This window comes from Dendropsophus ebraccatus, chromosome 5 (assembly GCF_027789765.1).
Source record: "Dendropsophus ebraccatus isolate aDenEbr1 chromosome 5, aDenEbr1.pat, whole genome shotgun sequence".
Classification (NCBI taxonomy): domain Eukaryota; kingdom Metazoa; phylum Chordata; class Amphibia; order Anura; family Hylidae; genus Dendropsophus; species Dendropsophus ebraccatus.
The window spans coordinates 1,584,203-1,606,080 of record NC_091458.1 but is presented as its reverse complement, the minus strand read 5'-3'; the positions used below and the strand labels follow the sequence as shown (position 1 = coordinate 1,606,080).

General features: G+C 54.0%; 1 protein-coding gene across 7 annotated transcripts in view; it reads left to right on the top strand.

Moving 5' to 3' along the window:
• DNHD1 (dynein heavy chain domain 1) overlaps positions 1-21,878 on the top strand; it is a 135,116-nt gene that overhangs the window by 32,452 nt on the left and 80,786 nt on the right. For 6 of the 7 annotated variants that reach the window (XR_011363107.1, XM_069969284.1, XM_069969288.1 and 3 more), the window contains exons 8-15: positions 113-316; positions 2,739-2,870; positions 10,467-10,533; positions 10,907-11,136; positions 13,210-13,447; positions 13,594-13,751; positions 17,716-17,841; positions 18,256-18,532. Coding sequence is in view for 6 of the 7 variants with exons in the window: in XM_069969284.1 (XP_069825385.1) it covers positions 113-316; positions 2,739-2,870; positions 10,467-10,533; positions 10,907-11,136; positions 13,210-13,447; positions 13,594-13,751; positions 17,716-17,841; positions 18,256-18,532 (1,432 nt within the window). In the remaining variant the exon portion in view is untranslated. The remainder of the gene's footprint in view (positions 1-112; positions 317-2,738; positions 2,871-10,466; positions 10,534-10,906; positions 11,137-13,209; positions 13,448-13,593; positions 13,752-17,715; positions 17,842-18,255; positions 18,533-21,878) is intronic. The other variant, XM_069969285.1, reaches the window with a different exon arrangement.

The following is a 21,878-nucleotide window of genomic DNA, read 5'->3' as shown; positions in this document are numbered from 1 at the left end:
AAGTGCAGGGGGCTGCATCACACTACAGATGGGACATGTATGAAGTAGGCCGAGACCATGGGAGAAGTCCTGGAGACTGGATAGTTATGACCTCTGCAATCTTCTCCCATAGGTCAGACAGGACACCTACCTCATGGTGCAGACTGGCCTGGAGGAGTGCTGTGCTGAGGTGGCCAGAAGGGGGCAGATGCAGCACAGTGACTCATGGCTACAGCGACTGGGGAAACTGAACTGCCTTGTTGGGCTCATGATCTGCGAGAACCTGACGTCCATCCTGCAGCAAAATGTCAGCGTCTTTGTGTCGAGCGTGATGCAGGTGAGATGCTCTGCACACTGGACCCCCTCCTCTGCTGTCCTGTATCTCTCTGCACAGCAGACCCCTCCTATGTTTTCCTGTACCTCTCTGCACAGTGGACCCCTCCTCTGCTGTCCTGTACCTCTCTGCACAGTGGACCCCTCCTCTGCTGTCCTGTATCTCTCTGCACAGTGGACCCCTCCTCTGCTGTCCTGAATCTCTCTGCACAGTGGACCCTTCCTCTGCTGTCCTGTATCTCTCTGCACAGTGGACCCCTCCTCTGCTGTCCTGTATCTCTCTGCACAGTGGACCCCTCCTCTGCTGTCCTGTATCTCTCTGCACAGTGGACCCCTCCTCTGCTGTCCTGTATCTCTCTGCACAGTGGACCCCTCCTCTGCTGTCCTGTACCTCTCTGCACAGTGGACCCCTCCTCTGCTGTCCTGTACCTCTCTGGACAGTGGACCCCTCCTCTGCTGTCCTGTATCTCTCTGCACAGTGGACCCCTCCTCTGCTGTCCTGTATCTCTCTGCACAGTGGACCCCTCCTCTGCTGTCCTGTATCTCTCTGCACAGTGGACCCCTCCTCTGCTGTCCTGTATCTCTCTGCACAGTGGACCCCTCCTCTGCTGTCCTGTATCTCTCTGCACAGTGGACCCCTCCTCTGCTGTCCTGTATCTCTCTGCACAGTGGACCCCTCCTCTGCTGTCCTGTATCTCTCTGCACAGTGGACCCCTCCTCTGCTGTCCTGTATCTCTCTGCACAGTGGACCCCTCCTCTGCTGTCCTGTACCTCTCTGCACAGTGGACCCCTCCTCTGCTGTCCTGTATCTCTCTGCACAGTGGACCCTTCCTCTGCTGTCCTGTACCTCTCTGCACAGTGGACCCCTCCTCTGCTGTCCTGTACCTCTCTGCACAGTGGACCCTTCCTCTGCTGTCCTGTATCTCTCTGCACAGTGGACCCCTCCTCTGCTGTCCTGTACCTCTCTGCACAGTGGACCCCTCCTTTGCTGTCCTGTATCTCTCGGCACAGTGGACCCCTCCTCTGCTGTCCTGTATCTCTCTGCACAGTGGACCCCTCCTCTGCTGTCCTGTATCTCTCTGCACAGTGGACCCCTCCTCTGCTGTCCTGTATCTCTCTGCACAGTGGACCCCTCCTCTGCTGTCCTGTATCTCTCTGCACAGTGGACCCCTCCTCTGCTGTCCTGTATCTCTCTGCACAGTGGACCCCTCCTCTGCTGTCCTGTACCTCTCTGCACAGTGGACCCCTCCTCTGCTGTCCTGTATCTCTCTGCACAGTGGACCCCTCCTCTGCTGTCCTGTATCTCTCTGCACAGTGGACCCCTCCTCTGCTGTCCTGTACCTCTCTTCACAGTGGACCCCTCCTCTGCTGTCCTGTATCTCTCTGCACAGTGGACCCCTCCTCTGCTGTCCTGTATCTCTCTGCACAGTGGACCCCTCCTCTGCTGTCCTGTATCTCTCTGCACAGTGGACCCCTCCTCTGCTGTCCTGTATCTCTCTGCACAGTGGACCCCTCCTCTGCTGTCCTGTATCTCTCTGCACAGTGGACCCCTCCTCTGCTGTCCTGTATCTCTCTGCACAGTGGACCCCTCCTCTGCTGTCCTGTATCTCTCTGCATAGTAGACCCCTCCTCTGCTGTCCTGTACCTCTCTGCACAGTGGACCCCTCCTCTGCTGTCCTGTATCTCTCTGCACAGTGGACCCCTCCTCTGCTGTCCTGTATCTCTCTGCACAGTGGACCCTTCCTCTGCTGTCCTGTACCTCTCTGCACAGTGGACCCCTCCTCTGCTGTCCTGTATCTCTCTGCACAGTGGACCCCTCCTCTGCTGTCCTGTACCTCTCTGCACAGTGGACCCTTCCTCTGCTGTCCTGTATCTCTCTGCACAGTGGATCCCTCCTCTGCTGTCCTGTACCTCTCTGCACAGTGGACCCCTCCTTTGCTGTCCTGTATCTCTCGGCACAGTGGACCCCTCCTCTGCTGTCCTGTATCTCTCTGCACAGTGGACCCCTCCTCTGCTGTCCTGTACCTCTCTGCACAGTGGACCCCTCCTCTGCTGTCCTGTATCTCTCTGCACAGTGGACCCCTCCTCTGCTGTCCTGTATCTCTCTGCACAGTGGACCCCTCCTCTGCTGTCCTGTATCTCTCTGCACAGTGGACCCCTCCTCTGCTGTCCTGTACCTCTCTGCACAGTGGACCCCTCCTCTGCTGTCCTGTATCTCTCTGCACAGTGGACCCCTCCTCTGCTGTCCTGTATCTCTCTGCACAGTGGACCCCTCCTCTGCTGTCCTGTACCTCTCTTCACAGTGGACCCCTCCTCTGCTGTCCTGTATCTCTCTGCATAGTAGACCCCTCCTTTGCTGTCCGGTACCTCTCTGCACAGTGGACCCTTCCTCTTCTGTCCTGTCTCACCTTCCGCTCTCTGCACAGATGGGTCGCCCATTCCTCCTGATCAGCCTGGAGTTTGAAGAAGATGGAGAGCTGCGTCTCTGCCCGCCTGCTGGTCAAATACAACGGAGCATAGAGCGGATGCTGGAAGCCATGCTGAGCTTGGTACTGCAGGTACTGCTGGATGTGGTGGTGCACTTTATGGGGGACATTTATGAAAGGGTGTAAATATACACCGGGGGGGGGGGGGGGATAGATTTATGAATATTCAGCCCCGTCCCCTTTTTCACGGCAGGATTCGGTAAGAGGCGCACACCTCTTAGTGAATCTGGCCGGCCGGCCGGACACCCGAATCTGCTTCCAGCAGGTGTAGGTTTGCGCCATGATTTACACCTGCGACTCCTACTCTGAAGTTTTAACCCTTCCTCTCCTTGGATTATTTCCGTCCAGCAAAAAATGTGTATAGGAAATATTTATCCCGTAGAGGAAGCAATAACAGCCTGGAGCCTGTGGGCTGCGCTCTCCTGGGGTAACAGCCACATCCTGCAGGATAATAAATCTGCTCCTCGGTCTCCTGCTGGATAATAAATCTCCTCCTCGGTCTCCTGCTGGATAATAAATCTCCTCGCTCCCCGGTCTCCTGCTGGATAATAAATCTCCTCCTCGCTCCTCCTCGGTCTCCTGCTGGATAATAAATCTCCTCCTCGCTCCTCGGTCTCCTGCTGGATAATAAATCTCCTCCTCGCTCCTCGGTCTCCTGCTGGATAATAAATCTCCTCCTCGGTCTCCTGCTGGATAATAAATCTCCTCCTCGCTCCTCGGTCTCCTGCTGGATAATAAATCTCCTCCTCGGTCTCCTGCTGGATAATAAATCTCCTCCTCGCTCCTCGGTCTCCTGCTGGATAATAAATCTCCTCCTCGCTCCTCGGTCTCCTGCTGGATAATAAATCTCCTCCTCGCTCCCCGGTCTCCTGCTGGATAATAAATCTCCTCCTCGCTCTCCTGCTGGATAATAAATCTCCTCCGGTCTCCTGCTGGATAATAAATCTCCTCCTCGCTCTCCTGCTGGATAATAAATCTCCTCCTCGCTCCTCGGTCTCCTGCTGGATAATAAATCTCCTCCTCGCTCTCCGGTCTCCTGCTGGATAATAAATCTCCTCCTCGGTCTCCTGCTGGATAATAAATCTCCTCCTCGCTCTCCTGCTGGATAATAAATCTCCTCCTCGCTCCCCGGTCTCCTGCTGGATAATAAATCTCCTCCTCGCTCTCCTGCTGGATAATAAATCTTCTCCTCGGTCTCCTGCTGGATAATAAATCTCCTCCTCGCTCCTCGGTCTCCTACTGGATAATAAATCTGCTCCTCGGTCTCCTGCTGGATAATAAATCTCCTCCTCGGTCTTCTGCTGGATAATAAATCTTCTCCTCGCTCCCCGGTCTCCTGCTGGATAATAAATCTCCTCCTCGCTCTCCTGCTGGATAATAAATCTCCTCGGTCTCCTGCTGGATAATAAATCTCCTCCTCGCTCTCCTGCTGGATAATAAATCTCCTCCTCGCTCCTCGGTCTCCTGCTGGATAATAAATCTCCTCCTCGCTCTCCGGTCTCCTGCTGGATAATAAATCTCCTCCTCGGTCTCCTGCTGGATAATAAATCTCCTCCTCGCTCTCCTGCTGGATAATAAATCTCCTCCTCGCTCCCCGGTCTCCTGCTGGATAATAAATCTCCTCCTCGCTCTCCTGCTGGATAATAAATCTTCTCCTCGGTCTCCTGCTGGATAATAAATCTCCTCCTCGCTCCTCGGTCTCCTACTGGATAATAAATCTGCTCCTCGGTCTCCTGCTGGATAATAAATCTCCTCCTCGGTCTTCTGCTGGATAATAAATCTTCTCCTCGCTCCTCGGTCTCCTGCTGGATAATAAATCTCCTCGGTCTCCTGCTGGATAATAAATCTCCTCCTCGTCCTCTGTCTTCTGCTGGATAATAAATCTCCTCCTCGGTCTCCTGCTGGATAATAAATCTCCTCCTCGGTCTCCTGCCGGATAATAAATCTCCTCCTCGGTCTCCTGCTGGATAATAAATCTCCTCTGTCTCCTGCTGAATAATAAATCTCCTCCTCGGTCTCCTGCTGGATAATAAATCTCCTCCTCGGTCTCCTGCTGCATAATAAATCTCCTCTGTCTCCTGCTGGATAATAAATCTCCTCCTCGGTCTCCTGCTGTATAATAAATCTCCTCTGTCTCCTGCTGGATAATAAATCTCCTTCTCGCTCCTCGGTCTCCTGCTGGATAATAAATCTTCTTCTCGGTCTCCTGCTGGATAATAAATCTCCTCCTCGGTCTCCTGATGGATAATAAATCTCCTCCTCGGTCTCCTGATGGATAATAAATCTCCTCGGTCTCCTGCTGGATAATAAATCTCCCCCTCGCTCCTCGGTCACCTGCTGGATAATAAATCTCCTTGGTCTCCTGCCGGATAATAAATCTCCTCCTCTGTCTCCTGCTAAATAATAAATCTCCTCCTCGCTCCTCGGTCTCCTGCTGGATAATAAATCTCCTCCTCGCTCCTCCTCGCTCTCCTGCTGGATAATAAATCTCCTCCTCGCTCCTCGGTCTCCTGCTGGATAATAAATCTCCTCGCTCCTCGGTCTCCTGCTGGATAATAAATCTTCTTCTCGGTCTCCTGCTGGATAATAAATCTCCTCCTCGCTCCTCCTCGGTCTCCTGCTGGATAATAAATCTCCTCCTTGCTCCTCGGTCTCCTGCTGGATAGTAAATCTCCTCCACGCTCCTCCTCGGTCTTCTGCTGGATAATAAATCCCCTCCTCGCTCCTCGGTCTCCTGCTGGATAATAAATCTCCTCGCTCCTCGGTCTCCTGCTGGATAATAAATCTTCTCCTGGGTTTCCTGCTGGATGATAAATCTCCTCCTTGCTCCCCGGTCTCCTGCTGAATAATAAATCTCCTGCTCGGTCTCCTGCTGGATAATAAATCTCCTCCTCGCTCTCCGGTCTCCTGCTGGATAATAAATCTCCTCCTCGCTCTCCTGCTGGATAATAAATCTCCTCCTCGCTCCCTGGTCTCCTGCTGGATCATAAATCTCCTCCTCGCCCCTCGCTCTCCTGCTGGATAATAAATCTCCTCCTCGCTCCTCGGTCTCCTACTGGATAATAAATCTGCTCCTCGGTCTCCTGCTGGATAATAAATCTCCTCCTCGGTCTTCTGCTGGATAATAAATCTTCTCCTCGCTCCTCGGTCTCCTGCTGGATAATAAATCTCCTCGGTCTCCTGCTGGATAATAAATCTCCTCCTCGTCCTCTGTCTTCTGCTGGATAATAAATCTCCTCCTCGGTCTCCTGCTGGATAATAAATCTCCTCCTCGGTCTCCTGCCGGATAATAAATCTCCTCCTCGGTCTCCTGCTGGATAATAAATCTCCTCTGTCTCCTGCTGAATAATAAATCTCCTCCTCGGTCTCCTGCTGGATAATAAATCTCCTCCTCGGTCTCCTGCTGCATAATAAATCTCCTCTGTCTCCTGCTGGATAATAAATCTCCTCCTCGGTCTCCTGCTGTATAATAAATCTCCTCTGTCTCCTGCTGGATAATAAATCTCCTTCTCGCTCCTCGGTCTCCTGCTGGATAATAAATCTTCTTCTCGGTCTCCTGCTGGATAATAAATCTCCTCCTCAGTCTCCTGATGGATAATAAATCTCCTCCTCGGTCTCCTGATGGATAATAAATCTCCTCGGTCTCCTGCTGGATAATAAATCTCCCCCTCGCTCCTCGGTCACCTGCTGGATAATAAATCTCCTTGGTCTCCTGCCGGATAATAAATCTCCTCCTCTGTCTCCTGCTAAATAATAAATCTCCTCCTCGCTCCTCGGTCTCCTGCTGGATAATAAATCTCCTCCTCGCTCCTCCTCAGTCTCCTGCTGGATAATAAATCTCCTCCTCGCTCCTCGGTCTCCTGCTGGATAATAAATCTCCTTCTCGCTCCTCGGTCTCCTGCTGGATAATAAATCTTCTTCTCGGTCTCCTGCTGGATAATAAATCTCCTCCTCGGTCTCCTGCTGGATAATAAATCTCCTCCTTGCTCCTCGGTCTCCTGCTGGATAGTAAATCTCCTCCTCGCTCCTCCTCGGTCTTCTGCTGGATAATAAATCCCCTCCTCGCTCCTCGGTCTCCTGCTGGATAATAAATCTCCTCGCTCCTCGGTCTCCTGCTGGATAATAAATCTTCTCCTGGGTTTCCTGCTGGATGATAAATCTCCTCCTTGCTCCCCGGTCTCCTGCTGAATAATAAATCTCCTGCTCGGTCTCCTGCTGGATAATAAATCTCCTCCTCGCTCTCCGGTCTCCTGCTGGATAATAAATCTCCTCCCCGGTCTCCTGCTGAATAATAAATCTCCTCCTCGCTCTCCTGCTGGATAATAAATCTCCTCCTCGCTCCCTGGTCTCCTGCTGGATCATAAATCTCCTCCTCGCCCCTCGCTCTCCTGCTGGATAATAAATCTCCTCCTCGCTCCTCGGTCTTCTGCTGAATAATAAATCTCCTCTTCGGTCTCCTGCTGGATAATAAATCTCCTCCTCGGTCTCCTGTTGGATAATAAATCTCCTCCTCGGTCTCCTGCTGGATAATAAATCTCCTCCTCGCTCCTCCTCGGTTTTCTGCTGGATAATAAATCCCCTCCTTGCTCCTTGGTCTCCTGCTGAATAATAAATCTCCTCTTCGGTCTGCTGCTGGATAATAAATCTCCTCCTCGCTCCTTGGTCTCCTGCTGGATAATAAATCTCCTCCTCGCTCTCCTGCTGGATAATAAATCTCCTCCTCACTCCTCGGTCTCCTGCTGGATAATAAATCTCCTCCTCGCTCCTCCTCGGTCTTCTGCTGGATAATAAATCCCCTCCTCGCTCCTCGGTCTCCTGCTGGATAATAAATCTCCTCCTCGGTCTTCTGCTGGATAATAAATCTCCTCCTCGGTCTTCTGCTGGATAATAAATCTCCTCTTCGGTCTGCTGCTGGATAATAAATCTCCTCCTCGCTCCTCCTAGCTCTTCTGCTGGATAATAAATCCCCTCCTCGCTCCTCGGTCTCCTGCTGAATAATAAATCTCCTCTTCGGTCTGCTGCTGGATAATAAATCTCCTCCTCGGTCTCCTGCTGGATAATAAATCTCCTCCTCGGTCTCCTGCTGGATAATAAATCTCCTCCTCGGTCTCCTGCTGGATAATAAATCTCCCCCTCGCTCCTCAGTCTCCTGCTGGATAATAAATCTCCTCCTCGCTCTCCTGCTGGATAATAAATCTGCTCCTCGCTCTCCTGCTGGATAATAAATCTCCTCCTCGGTCTCCTGCTGGATAATAAATCTCCTCCTCGCTCTCCTGCTGGATAATAAATCTCCTCCTCGCTCTCCGGTCTCCTGCTGGATAATAAATCTGCTCCTCGGTCTCCTGCTGGATAATAAATCTCCTCCTCGCTCCTGGGTCTCCTGCTGGGTAATAAATCTCCTCCTCGCTCCTCGGTCTCCTGCTGGATAATAAATCTCCTCCTCAGTCCTCGGTCTCCTGCTGGATAATAAATCCCCTCCTCGCTCCTGGGTCTCCTGCTGGGTAATAAATCTCCTCCTCGCTCCTCGGTCTCCTGCTGGATAATAAATCTCCTCCTCTGTCCTCGGTCTCCTGCTGGATAATAAATCTCCTCCTCTGTCCTCGGTCTCCTGCTGGATAATAAATCTCCTCCTCGGTCTCCTGCTGGATAATAAATCTCCTCCTCGCTCTCCTGCTGGATAATAAATCTCCTCCTCGCTCCTTGGTCTCCTGCTGGATAATAAATCTCCTTGGTCTCCTGCTGGATAATAAATCTCCTCCTCGGTCTCCTGCTGGATAATAAATCTCCTCCTCGGTCTCCTGCTGGATAATAAATCTCCTCCTCGCTCCTGGGTCTCCTGCTGGGTAATAAATCTCCTCCTCGCTCCTCGGTCTCCTGCTGGATAATAAATCTCCTTGGTCTCCTGCTGGATAATAAATCTCCTCCTCGGTCTCCTGCTGGATAATAAATCTCCTCCTCGGTCTCCTGCTGGATAATAAATCTCCTCCTCGGTCTCCTGCTGGATAATAAATCTCCTCCTCGCTCCTGGGTCTCCTGCTGGGTAATAAATCTCCTCCTCACTCCTCGGTCTCCTGCTGGATAATAAATCTCCTCCTCGGTCTTCTGCTGGATAATAAATCTCCTCCTCGGTCTCCTGCTGGATAATAAATCTCCTCCTCGGTCTCCTGCTGGATAATAAATCTCCTCCTCGGTCTTCTGCTGGATAATAAATCTCCTTGGTCTCCTGCTGGATAATAAATCTGCTCCTCAGTCTCCTGCTGGATAATAAATCTCCTCCTCGGTCTTCTGCTGGATAATAAATCTCCTCCTCGGTCTCCTGCTGGATAATAAATCTCCTCCTCGGTCTCCTGCTGGATAATAAATCTCCTCCTCGGTCTTCTGCTGGATAATAAATCTCCTCCTCGGTCTTCTGCTGGATAATAAATCTCCTCCTCGGTCTCCTGCTGGATAATAAATCTCCTCCTCGGTCTCCTGCTGGATAATAAATCTCCTCCTCGGTCTCCTGCTGGATAATAAATCTCCTCTTTGGGTGAGAGGAGGGAGGTGGTGAGGAGACAGTCGGGGTGAGGGGAGGGAGGCGGTAAAGTGAGCAGTGAGCGGTTGGTCGTGTTAGGGGGCGGTGAGGGAGCGGTCGGGCTCAGGAGAGGGAGGCGGTGAGGAGATGGTCCGGCTGAGGGGAGGGAGGCGGTCAGGGGACGGTCGGGCTGAGGGGAGGGACCCGGTGAGGGGACGGTTGGACTGAGGGAAGGAAGGCTGTGAGGGAACGGTCGGGCTGAGGGGAGGGAGGCTGTGAGGGGACGGTCAAGCTGAGGGGAAGGAGGCTGTGAGGGGACGGTCGGGCTGAGGGGAGGGAGGCTGTGAGGGGACGGTCGGGCTGAGGAGAGGAAGGCGGTGTGGGGACAGTCGGGCTGAGGGGAGGGAGGTAGTGTGGGGATGGTCGGGCTGAGGGGAGGGAGGCGGTGTGGGGATGGTCGGGCTGAGGGGACGGTCGGGCTGAGGGGAGGGAGGCGGTGAGGGGACCGTTGGGCTGAGGGGAGGGAGGCGGTGAGGGGACCGTTGGGCTGAGGGGAGGGAGGCGGTGAGGGGGACGGTCGGGCTGAGGGGAGGGAGGCGGTGTGGGGACCGTCGGGCTGAGGGGAGGGAGGCGGTGTGGGGATGGTCGGGCTGAGGGGAGGGAGGCGGTGTGGGGATGGTCGGGCTGAGGGGAGGGAGGCGGTGAGGGGGACGGTCGGGCTGAGGGGAGGGAGGCGGTGTGGGGACCGTCGGGCTGAGGGGAGGGAGGCGGTGTGGGGATGGTCGGGCTGAGGGGAGGGAGGCGGTGAGGGGACCGTCGGGCTGAGGGGAGGGAGGCGGTGTGGGGACCGTCGGGCTGAGGGGAGGGAGGCGGTGTGGGGATAGTCGGGCTGAGGGGAGGGAGGCGGCGAGGGGAAGGTCGGGCTGAGGGGAGGGAGGCGGTGTGGGGATAGTCGGGCTGAGGGGACCTGGTGAGGGGACGGTCGGGCTGAGGGGAGGGAGGCAGTGTGGGGATAGTCGGGCTGAGAGGACCCGGTGAGGGAACGGTCGGGCTGAGGGGAGGGAGGAGGTGAGGGTACCGTCGGGCTGAGGGGATAGAGGGTTTAGGGACCCCCACAGCCGCCTAATAATCGGTGACCTGCTGTCTTTCCTCAGGTGATGGCCACCAGTGGCCAGGATCTTTCCTCACCATCAGCCATGATACCTTGTCCCCCAGATCACGGTAAGAAGACATATCACACATACTACTTTATGTGAGTACCTAGAGAATCCTGATGGGATTGTGTCCAGAGAGGGGCAGTGACTGAGGGACAGATGCGGACCCCCCACATGTTACTGTGTGTGGTGGTGGGGTTCTTACTCTCCTCTTGTCTGAGTTATTGTATGCTATGTCCTGTAAACACCACAGACGCAGATGGTGGAGCCATCAGGGGGCCTGCTGGGGTATGACCATGGGCTGCCCCATTATGGGGTCTTTCTAGGGTCTGACCGGGTAGGTAAGACATCCTTGGTGTAGGGATGAGACTAGTGTAGCTCTTCAGTGCCCCCCGCTGCTCCTGGGGGATCTGTATGTTCAGCAGACGCTTGTGTTTCAGGGTCTCCTGTCCGGCCCGTCCTCGGTGGGCAGTATCACCGCCAGCTTCTCCCTGCACCCACCCTGACACCTGGTAAATGCAGGGAAATGCCAATGCCTGGAGGCCTGAGGATTGAGGGGCACCAGCAGAGGGCGCACTACCTGCCTCTGGATCCCAAGTCACTACAACACATGCTGCTCAATGACTGCTGGATCCAGGAGGATCGCCAGAGACTACAGAGACTTCTCCAGGTGAGAGTACACAGACTATAGGGGTCAGAGACTGCTACAGGTGAGAGTACACAGACTATATGGGTCAGAGACTACAGAGACTGCTCCAGGTGAGAGTACACAGACTATATGGGTCAGAGACTACAGAGACTGCTCCAGGTGAGAGTACACAGACTATAGTGGTCAGAGACTACAGAGACTGCTCCAGGTGAGAGTACACAGACTATAGGGGTCAGAGACAGCAGGGGCTGGCCAGGTGACACCAGAGAGACTACAGAGACTACTCCAGGTGAGAGTACACAGACTATAGGGGTCATAGACAGCAGGGGCTGGCCAGGTGACACCAGAGAGACTGCAGAGACTGCTTCAGGTGAGAGAGTACACAGGCTGTAGGGGTCAGAGACAGCAGGGGCTGGCCAGGTGACACCAGAGAAAGACTGCAGAGACTGCTTCAGGTGAGAGTACACAGACTATAGGGGTCAGAGACTACAGAGACTGCTCCAGGTGAGAGTACACAGACTATAGGGGTCAGAGACAGCTGGGGCTGGCCAGGTGACACCAGAGAGACTGCTTACCGTCAGGAGAGGATGCAGAGGCAGTGCATGTTCAGGAGAGGATGCAGAGGCAGTGCCTGGTCAGGAGGGGATGCAGAGGCAGTGCCTGGTCAGGAGGGGATGCAGAGGCAGTGCCTGGTCAGGAGGGGATGCAGAGACAGAGCCCTGTCAGGAGGGGATGCAGAGGCAGTGCCTGGTCAGGAGGGGATGCAGAGACAGAGCCCGGTCAGGAGGGGATGCAGAGACAGAGCCCGGTCAGGAGAGGATGCAGAGACAGAGCCCGGTCAGGAGAGGATGCAGAGACAGAGCCCGGTCAGGAGAGGATGCAGAGACAGTGCCTGGTCAGGAGAGGATGCAGAGACAGTGCCTGGTCAGGAGGGGATGCAGAGACAGAGCCCTGTCAGGAGGGGATGCAGAGGCAGTGCCTGGTCAGAAGAGGATGCAGAGGTAGTGCCTGGTCAGGAGGGGATGCAGAGGTAGTGCCTGGTCAGGAGGGGATGCAGAGGCAGTGCCTGGTCAGGAGGGGATGCAGAGGTAGTGCCTGGTCAGGAGAGGATGCAGAAGGAGTGCCTGGTCAGGAGGGGATGCAAAGGTAGTGCCTGGTCAGGAGGGGATGCAGAGGCAGTGCCTGGTCAGGAGGGGATGCAGAGGTAGTGCCTGGTCAGGAGGGGATGCAGAGGTAGTGCCTGGTCAGGAGAGGATGCAGAGGTAGTGCCTGGTCAGGAGGGGATGCAGAGGTAGTGCCTGGTCAGGAGGGGATGCAGAGGTAGTGCCTGGTCAGGAGGGGATGCAGAGGCAGTGCCTGGTCAGGAGGGGATGCAGAGGTAGTGCCTGGTCAGGAGGGGATGCAGAGGTAGTGCCTGGTCAGGAGAGGATGCAGAGGTAGTGCCTGGTCAGGAGGGGATGCAGAGGTAGTGCCTGGTCAGGAGGGGATGCAGAGGCAGTGCCTGGTCAGGAGGGGATGCAGAGGCAGTGCCTGGTCAGGAGGGGATGCAGAGGTAGTGCCTGGTCAGGAGGGGATGCAGAGGTAGTGCCTGGTCAGGAGGGGATGCAGAGGTAGTGCCTGGTCAGGAGGGGATGCAGAGGTAGTGCCTGGTCAGGAGGGGATGCAGAGGTAGTGCCTGGTCAGGAGGGGATGCAGAGGCAGTGCCTGGTCAGGAGGGGATGCAGAGGTAGTGCCTGGTCAGGAGGGGATGCAGAGGTAGTGCCTGGTCAGGAGAGGATGCAGAGGTAGTGCCTGGTCAGGAGGGGATGCAGAGGTAGTGCCTGGTCAGGAGGGGATGCAGAGGTAGTGCCTGGTCAGGAGGGGATGCAGAGGTAGTGCCTGGTCAGGAGGGGATGCAGAGACAGTGCCTGGTCAGGAGAGACCGCAGAGACAGGTGATGCAGAGACCGCCCTCAGCCGGTTGGTGCCTGGCCCTCAGCCGGTAGGTGCCTGGCCCTCAGCCGGTAGGTGCCTGGCCCTCAGCCGGTAGGTGTCTGGCCCTCAGCCGCTAGGTGTCTGGCCCTCAGCCTTCCTCACTTTGTCTCCTCTTCCTCAGGACTCCCTCGCAGAGGTGGAGGCCTTCTGTAAGGACCTGGCCTGGCTCTCTGATGTCCACCTCTATGTCCAGTCCTGGTCTCCTCATGTCCTAGAGAAGCTACGGGGAAGTTCTGCTCGGGATTATGAAGATCTGATCCTTAAACTTCAGCTCTGGGAGGCGCGAGTCAACAGCATGAATGATGGTGTGACCACGGCCATGCTGGAGGTCAGCTGTGAGGCTATCCACACACAGACTGGTATGAAGGATGATCTCTTCTCTGGGGGTGGTGTGAGTGGTGAATGCAGCACTGATCACACTGTACAGCCTATGGGATGAGGGCGTTGTGTTGGCCCTTCTCCCCCTCTTCCTGGTCTCTGGGTGAGGCTATGTTCTCTCTCATAGGTGGCGGCCTGGCTGACATTTTACAGGACATCCTGGTCCTCCTGACCTCAGAGGTGGCAGATCAGTCCCGCTCCCTCATCCTCCAGCTCTCACAGGCTGTGGACATCTTCAGGGAAGTCTCAGCCGAGATCTCATCCTTTTCCAAGTGTGCTGACAAGGTAAGAAATCGGGGCCCCAGGGGCCCCGACTGAGCATCCTCTGTGGGGGTCCTGATCTGTATGGGGTCACAGATGTGTGAGAACAATGCGTGTATAATGCGGTATGAGAAGAGCACATTATAAATCCAGTGCATGGGGGGGGGGGTATAAGTGCAATGCATGGAAGGTGCAGGGTGATTACGGTATATGTGTCTGTGTAATATGTGTAATACTAAGGAGAAGGTCAGACTAACCTTTAATTTAATTCTCCTCCTCCTCCAGATGAGATGTCTCCTCATTCTCCTCCTCCACATCTCACGTCTCCTCATTCTCCTCCTCCACGTCTCACGTCTCCTCATTCTCCTCCTCCATATCTCACATCTCCTCATTCTCCTCCTCCTCCAGATGAGATGTCTCCTCATTCTCCTCCTCCATATCTCATGTCTCCTCATTCTCCTCCTCCATATCTCACATCTCCTCATTCTCTTCCTCCATATCTCACGTCTCCTCATTCTCCTCCTCCACGTCTCACGTCTCCTCATTCTCCTCCTCCATATCTCATGTCTCCTCATTCTCCTCCTCCATATCTCACATCTCCTCATTCTCCTCCTCCTCCAGATGAGATGTCTCCTCATTCTCCTCCTCCATATCTCATGTCTCCTCATTCTCCTCCTCCATATCTCACATCTCCTCATTCTCTTCCTCCATATCTCACGTCTCCTCATTCTCCTCCTCCACGTCTCACGTCTCCTCATTCTCCTCCTCCATATCTCACGTCTCCTCATTCTCCTCCACGTCTCACGTCTCCTCATTCTCCTCCTCCATATCTCACGTCTCCTCATTCTCCTCCTCCATGTCTCACGTCTCCTCATTCTCTTCCTCCATATCTCATGTCTCCTCATTCTCCTCCTCCACGTCTCACGTCTCCTCATTCTCCTCCTCCACGTCTCACGTCTCCTCATTCTCCTCCTCCATATCTCACATCTCCTCATTCTCCTCCTCCTCCAGATGAGATGTCTCCTCATTCTCCTCCTCCATATCTCATGTCTCCTCATTCTCCTCCTCCATATCTCACATCTCCTCATTCTCTTCCTCCATATCTCATGTCTCCTCATTCTCCTCCTCCACGTCTCACGTCTCCTCATTCTCCTCCTCCATATCTCACGTCTCCTCATTCTCCTCCTCCATGTCTCACGTCTCCTCATTCTCCTCCTCCACGTCTCACGTCTCCTCATTCTCCTCCTCCATATCTCATGTCTCCTCATTCTCCTCCTCCACGTCTCACGTCTCCTCATTCTCCTCCTCCATATCTCACGTCTCCTCATTCTCCTCCACGTCTCACGTCTCCTCATTCTCCTCCTCCATATCTCACGTCTCCTCATTCTCCTCCTCCATGTCTCACGTCTCCTCATTCTCCTCCTCCATATCTCACGTCTCCTCATTCTCCTCCTCCATGTCTCACGTCTCCTCATTCTCCTCCTCCACGTCTCACGTCTCCTCATTCTCCTCCTCCATATCTCACGTCTCCTCATTCTCCTCCTCCATATCTCACGTCTCCTCATTCTCCTCCTCCCTATCGCACGTCTCCTCATTCTCCTCCTCCACGTCTCACGTCTCCTCATTCTCCTCCTCCATATCTCACGTCTCCTCATTCTCCTCCTCCACGTCTCACGTCTCCTCATTCTCCTCGTCCCTATCGCACGTCTCCTCGTTCTCCTCCATATCGCACGTCTCCTCATTCTCCTCTTCCATATCTCACGTCTCCTCATTCTCCTCCTCCATATCGCACGTCTCCTCATTCTCCTCCTCCATATCTCACGTCTCCTCATTCTCCTCCTCCATATCTCACGTCTCCTCATTCTCCTCCTCCATATCGCACGTCTCCTCATTCTCCTCCTCCCTATCGCACGTCTCCTCATTCTCCTCCACGTCTCACGTCTCCTCATTCTCCTCCTCCACGTCTCACGTCTCCTCATTCTTCTCCTCCACGTCTCACGTCTCCTCATTCTCCTCCTCCATATCTCACGTCTTCTCATTCTCCTCCTCCACGTCTCACGTCTCCTCATTCTCCTCCTCCCTATCGCACGTCTCCTCATTCTCCTCCTCCACGTCTCACGTCTCCTCATTCTCCTCCTCCATATCTCACGTCTCCTCATTCTCCTCCTCCACGTCTCATGTCTCCTCATTCTCCTCCTCCCTATCGCACGTCTCCTCATTCTCCTCCATATCGCACGTCTCCTCATTCTCCTCTTCCATATCTCACGTCTCCTCATTCTCCTCCTCCCTATCGCACGTCTCCTCATTCTCCTCCTCCATATCGCACGTCTCCTCATTCTCCTCCTCCATATCTCACGTCTCCTCATTCTCCTCCTCCATATCTCACGTCTCCTCATTCTCCTCCTCCATATCTCACGTCTCCTCATTCTCCTCCTCCCTATCGCACGTCTCCTCATTCTCCTCCTCCACGTCTCACGTCTCCTCATTCTCCTCCTCCATATCTCACGTCTCCTCATTCTCCTCCTCCACGTCTCACGTCTCCTCATTCTCCTCGTCCCTATCGCACGTCTCCTCGTTCTCCTCCATATCGCACGTCTCCTCATTCTCCTCTTCCATATCTCACGTCTCCTCATTCTCCTCCTCCATATCGCACGTCTCCTCATTCTCCTCCTCCATATCTCACGTCTCCTCATTCTCCTCCTCCATATCTCACGTCTCCTCATTCTCCTCCTCCATATCGCACGTCTCCTCATTCTCCTCCTCCATATCGCACGTCTCCTCATTCCCCTCCTCCATATCTCACGTCTCCTCATTCTCCTCCTCCATATCTCACGTCTCCTCATTCTCCTCCTCCATATCTCACGTCTCCTCATTCTCCTCCTCCCTATCGCACGTCTCCTCATTCTCCTCCACGTCTCACGTCTCCTCATTCTCCTCCTCCACGTCTCACGTCTCCTCATTCTTCTCCTCCACGTCTCACGTCTCCTCATTCTCCTCCTCCATATCTCACGTCTTCTCATTCTCCTCCTCCACGTCTCACGTCTCCTCATTCTCCTCCTCCCTATCGCACGTCTCCTCATTCTCCTCCTCCACGTCTCACGTCTCCTCATTCTCCTCCTCCATATCTCACGTCTCCTCATTCTCCTCCTCCACGTCTCATGTCTCCTCATTCTCCTCCTCCCTATCGCACGTCTCCTCATTCTCCTCCATATCGCACGTCTCCTCATTCTCCTCTTCCATATCTCACGTCTCCTCATTCTCCTCCTCCCTATCGCACGTCTCCTCATTCTCCTCCTCCATATCGCATGTCTCCTCATTCTCCTCCTCCATATCTCACGTCTCCTCATTCTCCTCCTCCATATCTCACGTCTCCTCATTCTCCTCCTCCATATCTCACGTCTCCTCATTCTCCTCCTCCCTATTGCACGTCTCCTCATTCTCCTCCTCCACATCTCACGTCTCCTCATTCTCCTCCTCCATATCTCATTCTCCTCCTCCATATCTCAAGTCTCCTCATTCTCCTCCTCCATATCTCACGTCTCCTCATTCTCCTCCTCCATATCTCACGTCTCCTCATTCTCCTCCTCCAGATCTCACGTCTCCTCATTCTCCTCCTCCAGATCTCACGTCTCCTCATTCTCCTCCTCCAGATCTCACGTCTCCTCATTCTCCTCCTCCATATCTCACGTCTCCTCATTCTCCTCCTCCATATCTCACGTCTCCTCATTCTCTTCTTCCATATCTCATGGCTCTTCCATCTTGTGACTCTCCTTCTCCATATCTCATGTCTCTTCATTCTCCTCCTTCACATCTTCCATCTCCTCACTCTCCTCCATATCTTATGTCTCTTTAGTCTCCCCCTCCATATCTTCCATCTTCTCAGTCTCCTCCCCCATATCTCACATCCAGTCTTTCTCTGCTACCATATCTCATGTCCTCTTTTTCTTCTCCTCGATATTGTAAGAACAATATTTAATAATTTTCATAGGTTGGTGAATACAAAATGAAAAAGCCTGAATTGGAGGAGCGAGTGGAACATGTCCGCTGCCTCTATGAGGTTATCCGCATGAACTACCGGCAGCAAACAGCAGAAGAGCAGACTCTGAACTCCAAGGTATGATGTCCAATGTTCTCAGTCTTGGCCTCACCAGTGGAGGTCCTGTGCAGTCTGCTCTGCTGAGGCATGACCTGTACAGTGATGTAGGAGATCCCTGGTCTGGGCCTCACTGGTGGAGGTCCTGTGTAGTCTGCTCTGCTGAGGCATGACCTGTACAGTGATGTAGGAGATCCCTGGTCTGGGCCTCACTGGTGGAGGTCCTGTGTAGTCTGCTCTGCTGAGGCATGACCTTTACAGTGATGTAGGAGGTCCCTGGTCTCGGCTTCACTTGTGAAGGAGTGGTTGCAGTTACATACCACCCAGCAAAATCCACATTCCCTGTGAGCTTCTGGAGGAGATCCATATACATCTGGGGGGGCTGCGCACTCTCTGTAGACCCCCAGGCTGTTACTGCACTTCTTTTCTCCTCAGTTGATGGAGACCTGGGACTTGTTCCAACATTTTCTGAAGACTTCAGGGGAGTTCCTGAGCAGTCACCTGTCCTCCATGTCTGGCAGTTTGGAGCGATCCTTCCAGGCCTATTATAAAGAGGCAGAAGATCTGATTGTTGCGTCCAACGCTACCGTATACCGAGACCCTAGCAAGAGTGTGGCGCCAATCCTGAAAGCCCTGGGGGCGCTGCACCACAAGCTGAGCTCCTCTCTGTCTCAGCTGCGAGACCTCAGCCACTCACGTCACATCCTACAGGGTAAGGTCACTCCGTGTACACAATGGCAGCCAGGTCTATGCTCTCTCTATGTACACAATGGCGGCCGGGTCTCTGCTCTCTCCATGTACACAATGGCAGCCAGGTCTTTGGTCTCTCCATGTACACAATGGCAGCTGGGTCTCTGGTCTCTCCATGTACACAATGGCAGCTGGGTCTCTGGTCTCTCCATGTACACAATGGTTGCCGGGTCTCTGCTCTCTCTATGTACACAATGGTGACCGGGTCTCTGGTCTCTCCATGTACACAATGGCGGCTGGGTCTCTGGTCTCTCCATGTACACAATGGCGCGCGGGTCTCTGGTCTCTCTGTGTACACAATCGCGGACGGGTCTCTTGTCTCTCTCTATGTACACAATGGTGGCTGGGTCACTTGTGTCTCTCCATGTAAACAGTGGCGGACGGTTTCTCCATGTACACAATGGCGCCCGGGTCTCTGGTCTCTCTGTGTACACAATCGCGGCTGAGTCTTTGGTCTCTCTGTGTACACAATAGCGGCCAGATCACTTGTCTCTCTCTATGTACACAATGGCGGACGGGTCTCTTGTCTCTCTCCATGTACACAATGGCGGCCAGGTCACTTGTCTCTCTGCATGTACACAATAGTGGCCGGGTCACTTGTCTCTCTCTCCGTGTACACAATGGCGGCCGGGTCACTTGTCTCTCTCCATGTAAACAGTGGCGGCCGGTTTCTCTGTGTACACAATGGCAGCAGGGTCTTCCTGTGTACACAATGCGGCCAGGTCACTTGTCCCTCCATGTATACAATGGCGGCCAGGTCTCTTCTCTCTCTGTGTACACAATGGCTGACTGGTCTCTGGTCTCTCCATGTACACAATGGCGGCCGGGTCTCTGTTCTCTCCATGTACACAATGGCAGCCAGGTCTTTGGTCTCTCCATGTACACAATGGCAGCTGGGTCTCTGGTCTCTCCATGTACACAATGGTTGCCGGGTCTCTGCTCTCTCTATGTACACAATGGTGACCGGGTCTCTGGTCTCTCCATGTACACAATGGCGGCTGGGTCTCTGGTCTCTCCATGTACACAATGGCGCGCGGGTCTCTGGTCTCTCTGTGTACACAATCGCGGACGGGTCTCTTGTCTCTCTCTATGTACACAATGGTGGCTGGGTCACTTGTGTCTCTCCATGTAAACAGTGGCGGACGGTTTCTCCATGTACACAATGGCGCCCGGGTCTCTGGTCTCTCTGTGTACACAATCGCGGCCGAGTCTTTGGTCTCTCTGTGTACACAATGACGGCCAGATCACTTGTCTCTCTCTATGTACACAATGGCGGACGGGTCTCTTGTCTCTCTGCATGTACACAATAGTGGCCGGGTCACTTGTCTCTCCATGTACATAGTGGCGTCCGGGTCTCTCCATGTACACAATGGTGGCCATGTCACTTGTTTCTCTCCGTGTACACAATGACGATGGGTCACTTGTGTCTCTGTGTACACAATGGCGGACGTGTCTCTCTGTGTACAAAATGGTGGCCGGGTCACACGTCTCTCTCCGTGTACACAATGGTGGCCAGGTCACTTGTCTCTCCACGTACACAATAGCAGCTGGGTCACTCGGCTCTCTCCGTGTACACAATGGCAGCCGGGTCACTCGTCTCTCTCCATGTACACAATGGCGGCCAGGTCTCTTTGTGTACACAATCGCGACCAGGTCACTTGTCTCTCTGTGTATAAAATGGTGGCCGGGTTACATGTCTCTCTGTGTTCACAATGGCGGCGGGGTCTCTGGTCTCTCCGTGTACACAATGACGGACGTGTCTCTCCGTGTACACAATGGCGGCCGGGTCTCTTGTCTCTCTCCATGTACACAATGGTGGCCAGGTCACTTGTCTCTCTGCATGTACACAAAAGTGGCCGGGTCACTTGTCTCTCCATGTACATAGTGGCGGCCGGGTCTCTCCGTTTACCCAATGGCGGCCAAGTCACTTGTTTCTCTTCATGTACACAATGACGATGGGTCCCTTCTCTCTCTGTGTACACAATGGCGGCTGGGTCACTCATCTCTCTCTGTGTACACAATGGTGGCCGGCTCTTGTCTTTCTCCGTGTACACACTGGTGGCCGGGTCACTAGTCTCTCTCTGTGTACACAATAGGTCTTTTGCCTCTCCGTGTACACAATGGCGGCCGCGTCACTCATCTCTCCATGTACACAATGGCGGCTGGATCACTTGTCTCTCCATGTACACAATGGTGGCCATGTCACTTGTTTCTCTCCGTGTACACAATGACGATGGGTCACTTGTGTCTCTGTGTACACAATGGTGGACGTGTCTCTCTGTGTACATAATGGTGGCCGGGTCACTTGTCTCTTCACATACACAATGGCAGCCGGGTCACTCGTCTCTCTCCATGTACACAATGGCGGACAGGTCTCTTTGTGTACACAATCGCGACCAGGTCACTTGTCTCTCTGTGTATAAAATGGTGGCCGGGTTACATGTCTCTCTGTGTTCACAATGGCTGCCGGGTCTCTGGTCTCTCCGTGTACACAATGACGGACGTGTCTCTCTGTGTACATAATGGCGGCCGGGTCACTCGTCTCTCTCCGTGTACACAATGGTGGCTGGGTCACTTGTCTCTCCACGTACACAATAGTGGCCGGGTAACTCGTCTCTCTCCGTGTACACAATGGCAGCCGGGTCACTCGTCTCTCTCTGTGTACACAATCGTGGCCAGGTCACTTCTCTTTCTCTCTGTGGAAAATGGCGGCCGGGTTACTTGTCTCTCCATGTACACAATGACGGCCGGGTTACTTGTCTCTCCATGTACACAATGGCGGACGGGTTTCTCCATGTAAACAGTAGCGGCCGGGTCTCCCTGTGTACCCAATGGCGGCCAGGTCACTTCTCTATCTCTGTGTAAAATGGCGGCTGGGTTACTTGTCTCTCCATGTACACAATGACGGCCAGGTTACTTGTCTCTCCATGTACACAATGGCGGCCGGGTTTCTCCATGTAAACAGTAGCGGCCGGGTCTCCCTGTGTACCCAATGGCGGCCAGGTCACTTCTCTCTCTCTGTGTAAAATGGCGGCCGCGTTACTTGTCTCTCCATGTACACAATGTTGGCCGGGTCTCTTGTCTCTCTCTCCGTGTACACAATGGCGGCCGGGTCACTTGTCTCTCTCCATGTAAACAGTGGCGGCCAGTTCTCTTCTCTCTCTGTGTACACAATGGCTGACTGGTCTCTGGTCTCTCCATGTACACAATGGCGGCCGGGTCTCTGCTCTCTCCATGTACACAATGGCAGCCAGGTCTTTGGTCTCTCCATGTACACAATGGCAGCTGGGTCTCTGGTCTCTCCATGT